The 6,694-nt window shown below is 36.3% G+C and overlaps 1 protein-coding gene across 3 annotated transcripts; it reads left to right on the top strand.

The window, feature by feature from the left end:
* The first annotated feature begins 821 nt into the window (after positions 1–821).
* Positions 822–5,535, top strand: LOC105117289 (protein LOW PSII ACCUMULATION 1, chloroplastic-like). Of its 3 annotated transcripts, XM_011014903.1 has the most exons (9): positions 822–1,175; positions 1,689–1,792; positions 2,366–2,501; positions 2,835–3,066; positions 3,218–3,375; positions 3,753–3,941; positions 4,195–4,295; positions 4,570–4,666; positions 5,124–5,535. In XM_011014903.1, exons 1-9 carry the CDS (start codon positions 939–941, stop codon positions 5,196–5,198), a joined length of 1,329 nt encoding a protein of 442 aa, XP_011013205.1. In that variant the 5' UTR covers positions 822–938; the 3' UTR covers positions 5,199–5,535. The 3 variants fall into 3 exon arrangements, 1 of the variants encoding a protein (XP_011013205.1); XR_840711.1 differs by lacking the exon at positions 4,195–4,295 and having other exon boundaries at positions 5,124–5,475; XR_840712.1 differs by lacking the exon at positions 5,124–5,535 and having other exon boundaries at positions 4,199–4,295; positions 4,570–4,662.
* The last annotated feature ends 1,159 nt before the right edge of the window (positions 5,536–6,694 follow it).

Below are 6,694 nucleotides of genomic sequence, written 5' to 3'. Positions count from 1 at the left end.
TTGGAATGTAGTCAATACTAAAATTGACTTTTTTTAATTACTTGAATATAACTTTTAGACAAAAAAAATTTTATATAATTTTCTAATAACTTTTTCCCTCTTCTTGATAAATAAATAAAACAAATTTATGGACTAAAACTAAAACTCAAAAAACTAAAGGGATCTTAAAAAAATAAAAAGGAAAATAAATAGATTAAGAAGCATTTTTTGGGACAAATTTGATAGTGTCAATCTCTTTTTTCTTATCTTATAGTTTGGTAATTTTTCTTCTAATCTCATCATAACTCATTAAATTATACTCCAACCAAGTTTAAAAATATGAAGGAAAAAAAAAAAAACCTTCATATCCATAGAACTCGTGAATATCAGAGCCTCTCAACTTATAAACTACTTGTAACATCTCGTTAAAGAAATTCATTGGAAAAAAAGAAGAAGAAGAAGTAGCATTGTCATTGGAGAGGCGACATTATGATTTTCTCCACAATAAAAACGCAAGAAAAGAAAAAATCCAGTATAATCCGGTTAACCAGGTGGATTGACTTGATAACCTGGTTGACCCAACAAGACCTCGTTAAGACCCGATTTTAAACCCATTAACTTTTATTTTTTTATTAAACAATATTGTTTTAATTTTTATAAATAAATAAAATTTAACTTAATTTGTTAACGTGATCAAAACCTAATGATGCGGGTAAAACATAAAACTCAAACCTTACACCACGACGAATCTTAAAATTATGATCATGCCTTTGCAGGATTCGAACCTAGAAGATAGCTTGGCTACGCGTGGAGGGTGTAGTACGGACATTTTAGTACTCGCGCACATAGGGAAATCTAATCTGACGAGAGAAAATAGAGCACACAAAGCGGGAAGAAGAGAGGGAAAACAGTTGATTTATCCAAAACATTGTCTGAATGAACCTATTTCTTAAAATAAAATGGCTGCTTTTGGATTGAATCAGCAACTGCTTTGCTTCTCGAACTCGCATTCTAGGACAACAACAAAACCATGTAGTGCATGGTTACTCTGCAGCAAAACAAGCGTGTTCAGTATCCCTCGTAAGAAGGGTCGTTTCTCTCTAACTTCTTGTAATTCTCAGTCCTCCTCTGAAGCCAATATTCAGACTGCAGAGTCCTGTGTCAATTTGGGTCTCTCCCTCTTCTCTAAAGGACGGGTAATATGTCAATTTGGGTCTCTCCCTCTTCTCTAACGGACGGGTAATGGATTCTTCTGGGTTTCTTGAATTTTGCTGATTCTTGTCCAATCTCTCTGAGTATTCCACTTCTGTTGCATGGTTTTGTTCTTCTTCTTTTTTCTTATTTAGCTGGTTCATATTTATGAATGATAATGTAGCTTTTGGTGATTTAGATTTTGGGTTTGTTACATTATGATTTTTTTAAGCATTCTTTCTTAATTAAGGACTTTGCTTTATTAATCCGCCTTCTAAATTGAAGAGAACGGTACCGTTTTTCACAGCGTTTAGTTTCATTATCTCTTTAGTCTTATCCTGGTTTTCCACTCAATTTGTCAACACATTTTCCCGTTCCAACTACATGTCATTTGTTTTCTGAGGCATATTACTAAACCATTTGAGGCTAGTTAATCTGTTATTTATCATAGTCATGATGGCATGTATTAATAATGTCTACGGAGTTTAACAATCTAACCACAATGATAAAATTTTCAGGTTAAAGATGCTTTAGTTCAGTTTGAAACAGCACTTGATTTAGACCCCACCCCAAGGGAGGCCCAAGCTGCACTCTATAACAAAGCCTGCTGCCATGCCTACCTGTAGGCTTCTGTATAGCTTACTCTTTTCGTGAATGGAATTTAATCATAACATGTTTTATTTCACTTTGATCATTCACTTTCATCTAATTGCTTTGTTATTTTAATTATGATGTATTTTAAACGAATAGAAATGCTTCATGTAATGAATGATAGGGTTCCATAGCATTCTAATGAATGACTATTTTGCAAGATATAAACTCATATACAGTATGTACGTCAGTCTAAAATTTTGTGAGATTTGTTTCTTCCTTCTTGAAGATGTTGCAGTCTTTTCCTTTGTAAAACTCAAACTTAGGAGGACTTTTCAGGTGAAGCCTTTAATCTGTCAGTGCCACAAGTTTAACAATAATTTCTATTCTTTCACATCTAATTAAGCTGATCACATCTCAACTTCAATGTATCTTTTATTTGGAGTATAAAAGTAGTTCTGACATCTCAACTTCAATGTATCTTTTATTTGTAGTATAAAAGTAGTTTGTGTCTTTATTGAAACTTGTATTTTTCTCTGTGAACCTTGAGATTTTAAACATGAAGCTATCTCAGCATTGCTTCTTTTTGTCTTTTTTGAGGAAGTCGGGAAGGGAAGAAAGCCGCTGATTGCCTGCGCACTGCTTTAGGGGAATATAACCTCAAATTTGGCACCATTTTGAATGATCCTGACTTGGCCTCTTTTAGAGCTTTGCCTGAGTTCAAGGAATTGCAAGAAGAGGTTTCCACTACTTAGCTTTCTTTTACATATTAAGCTTGTCTAATCACTTTTTCTGGGTTAAGATTTGTATGTGGAGCTCAGGTAACTTAATAGCACCACCTCATGTGGGCAGATTGTGAAAATAAACATGTATACTGCATATCAGTATGATTTGAACCTAAACTTTATCAAAATCATCCAACCATTCTTCATTCAGCATGAGCTTAGCCTCAAGGGCACTGGATTATGATACTATATAATTGAATTTTGGCCAACTCTTCGCTTTTACAATTGAAAGTTTAAAACTTTAAATCCTTAAACATTATCTCTCATAAATTCTTTGCATTTTTGCAGGCCAGGTTAGGTGGAGAAGACATAGGCTATGGTTTTCGTCGAGATCTTAAACTTATTAGTGAGGTCCAAGCTCCATTTCGTGGTGTTAGGAGATTCTTTTATGTGGCATTCTCAGCAGCTGCAGGGATTTCACTGTTGTTTACCATTCCAAGGCTTTTTCGTGCTATTAAAGGCGGAGGTGATGCCCCTGATGTCTGGGAAACTGCTGGAAATGCTGCAACCAATATTGGAGGTACCTTTGTCCTTCATAAGTTTGAGATCCTTTAAATTTGTTCTTTTCTTCTATTCACTTGTATAAATGATTAGTGCACTGAATATAATTATTGACTGACCCATACAGCTTCGTTCTAAAATGACTAATGTTTTGAATCAGCAATCTACAGGCATCATCGTTCTTGTGGCATTATTTTTATGGGACAATAAGAAAGAGGAAGAGCAACTTGCACAGATTACAAGAGATGAAACACTGTCAAGGTTGCCTTTGCGCCTTTCCACAGATCGGGTTGTTGAACTTGTCCAGCTTCGAGACACTGTTAGGCCAGTTAGTATTAATACTCCTTTGTTTTTTCCCATCAAACTATACACATTGTGGCCTTGTAATTGCAAACAAAATCACAAGTACTTAGCTGCATTTTTAGCTGATGTTTGTTCTAAATATATGAATGCTAGCAATGAGAATTAAAAATAGCTTTATCCTTCATTTCTAAATTATTAAAACACCATATGACAGTGCACCATAATATTGTATTGCAATACTTTCTGCTGAGTTGAAGTAATTGAAATAGTTAAAATTGTTGATACTTTTACTTTTACCAGCCAGCTACATATCTCACTTCCATAGCATTTTGAAGCATCTTATGTTGAGCATCCAAAGTATTGTTTGTTCAGTGCCCTAAATTATGTGGTTTTGGGTTTAAGGTAATTTTAGCAGGAAAAAAGGAGACTGTTTCCCTGGCCATGCAGAAGGCTGAGAGGTTCCGCACTGAGCTCCTCCGACGAGGTGTTCTTTTAGTTCCTGTTATTTGGGGTGAAAGCAAGGCCCCAGATGTAGAGAAGAAAGGGTTTGGTGCTCGTCAAAAGGCAGCTGCTTCTCTTCCTTCTATTGGGGTAAGATATAAAGGTTCATTTAGTGCTTCTTCCTTTTGCTCCTAAGGATTTTTGGAGCATAATACATCCTTTCTTCCATTATTATGCTGTTAATGCCAGTTCATTTTCTAGGGGTTTCTTGCTTGCTATACCCAGTCTTATCATGTTTGGGATTCAATAGATTTGTAGCACTGCTATACCCAGTCTTATCATGTTTGGGATTGAATAGATTTGTAGCATTTTTTTAATATTAGCTTTGATGACACCATGGTAGGAAGATTTCGAGAAACGAACTCAGTCTGTGATTGCAAAATCAAAGTTGAAAGCTGAAATTCGATTTAGAGCTGAGGTTGTATCTCCAGCTGAATGGGAAAGGTCAGATCCTGCTGAAATTGTATGCATTTTTCTGTGGTTGCAAAAGAACCATCATAAAAGTTACACTGGTTATTTGACTTCTTGCACTTGCTTTAGGTTTCATACGTAAGCATTATCCCAATTTACTCATCCTAGGATCGTACAACTTTGTATCTTTCATGGATGAATGAATTGCAGGCTTAAAATTGCTTGTCTCACGTTATAGTTTTTCAAACCTGTTTAACTTGTGGATCTTTGTTTTCATCTGTTTAATGATTTGTCCAAATTCATTTAGGTGGATAAGGGATCAGCAAAAGTCTGAAGGAGTTACTCCGGGTGAGGATGTCTATGTAATACTGCGCCTTGATGGTCGAGTTCGGAGATCGGGGAAAGTAAGTGCTTGTGGTATCAATTGGCATTCTTAGTGGGTATTATACTATACCAGGGAAACTTGAGATGTTTTAAAGGCGCATCAGAGAGATAACAATTTTTATTACTTGATTTGACCACTCATGGCAGTGAAGTTTGGAAGTCTAGAATTCCTCAACATAATTCCTGTCTTTCAACAGCTATTCTGCTTCAGCATATATATATATATATATATATATATATATATATATATATAGATAAAGCATCTAGCAGCTGAATCCATGTTTTATACTGATTTTGTTGCCCTCGGGGTCTCTTGAGATTGTGAAATAATTTTAACTAATGTAACTTGACACCTATTTGCAATTCTTGAGCTGCCATCTGACTGGTGTGGGTCAGAGTAGGATTTGTTGAACTCTGTTTGGGATTTACAATTTGTCATGCTATCAGTATTCGGTAGTGACTCCTGTTTCTCTGCAGGGCATGCCTGACTGGCCGCAAATTGTAAACGAGTTGCCACCAATGGAAGCATTATTAAGCAAGCTGGAAAGATAGAAGTCAGTGGTTCTGGCATCGCCTACTCAAAAGGGGAAAGAAAAAAATGAGCACCTTCTTTCTGCCTCATAAATGATTGTTGTTGTTGACCTTTATATATCTCTGTTATACAGCCGCAAGTGATTTCTCCAGAAGAAAGTCTGCTGCTTTACTTCTTTGACATCTCTGAAAACCCATGATCCATTTCTTTCTTACTTACTTTTGTAAATCATCCATGCAAATATTGAAGAGGAGGAGGATAAAGATATCGGTAACTAGAAAGTACAGTGGTGGTCCATGTGTTCAGTTCTACAGCAGGGCGTCTCCGTTTAATTTATTTATAATAAACTTCCATTCAGATCATGATGTCCATAACACCATGACATTCCTTTAGTAATCCTTTGTTTTTTGGAATCTTGAAAACAATGTTGTTAGGGAATTGAATTGAATTGAACTGATCTCTGGCGTCCATGATTTGATAGCACGTACTCCATCATAAATACTGCTCGTTTTTAGAAATATCCATCTTTGCAAATCAGGTTACCTCTGATTTCTTTTGGTGATGTTGAAAGATTTCAAGTTAAAAATCCACCAAGCAAGTGATTATTGAAAGGGAAAACGCTAAATCCACAGCACATAATTTGATATTGAGCAGGTCAAGAAGTACCAAAGTTTCCTCGTGCCAATTAGAATCAGTTTGAACTCTTTCCAGGAAAGGAACGAGCTTTATCAAAGATTCGACTGCCCATATTATAAATAGGATTTGCATTCTCGGGTGAGGTTTTGCTTTGTTTCTACTTTCTAGTAATGCTAGATGGGTGCCCGCACTCCATGGCTGGCTTCCCATTGTATGTCCGTAATGAAATGGTTTTAAGCATTCAAAAAGTGAAATTAAGGCAATCTCAAACAAACCAAGCTTTAGGAAGGCAAAGAAACAAGTGTAAAAGCCTGCACAAATATGGGGTCTTAGCATTAGCACAAACGGTTTTAGATAAAAACAGAAGGAAGAGCAAATCCATAAATTTGGTACATCTGGCCAAAAAGATTAAAGCAAAGGATTGTAACGGCAGTGGCGGCTAATGAACATAACAAACTTTAAGCAAGCTTAGATATTCTTTGCAGCGCCAAAAAAAAAGGAAGGTAAGCCAGGAGCTGTCTTCCACATATACTCCCATAAATCACGAAAAGAAAGGTCCCGGGAGCGGTTCTACAATCCCAGCAGCCCTTCAGTCGATGCTGAGCAGTGGATGTCCCTGCGGTGGATGATTGAGATATTAGCAAGGCTGAATATGGAAATGTAGAACTGAGAAGGAACAGTAGGCTTCTTGAAACAGCACGATGAGCAGAATCACATGGATCAGCCAAAAAAAAAAAAACATTATCCGTAAGCAGCGAAGAAGAATTGAAACATGTGAAGAAGCAATCAAGCATGCATAACCGAAGATCAACAGTAAAGCATTAGCTGACTAAGATGGGGAGAAAATGTCGACTAATTTCCGAAGTAGAAGCAGAACAAA

This window comes from Populus euphratica, unplaced genomic scaffold, assembly GCF_000495115.2.
Source record: "Populus euphratica unplaced genomic scaffold, PopEup_1.0 scaffold1278.1, whole genome shotgun sequence".
Classification (NCBI taxonomy): Eukaryota; Viridiplantae; Streptophyta; class Magnoliopsida; order Malpighiales; family Salicaceae; genus Populus; species Populus euphratica.
Note: the sequence above shows the minus strand (reverse complement) of the source record. Positions and strands in the feature narration are given on the sequence as shown.

Excerpts from the sequence above, each read along its gene's own strand:
- LOC105117289 (XM_011014903.1), top strand. The coding sequence starts at position 939 with ATGGCTGCTTTTGGATTGAATCAGCAACTGCTTTGCTTCTCGAACTCG. Across the intron at positions 1,176-1,688 it reads CCCTCTTCTCTAAAGGACGG|GTTAAAGATGCTTTAGTTCA; the intron begins GTAATATGTCAA and ends TAAAATTTTCAG. Across the intron at positions 3,376-3,752 it reads TTCGAGACACTGTTAGGCCA|GTAATTTTAGCAGGAAAAAA; the intron begins GTTAGTATTAAT and ends TTTGGGTTTAAG.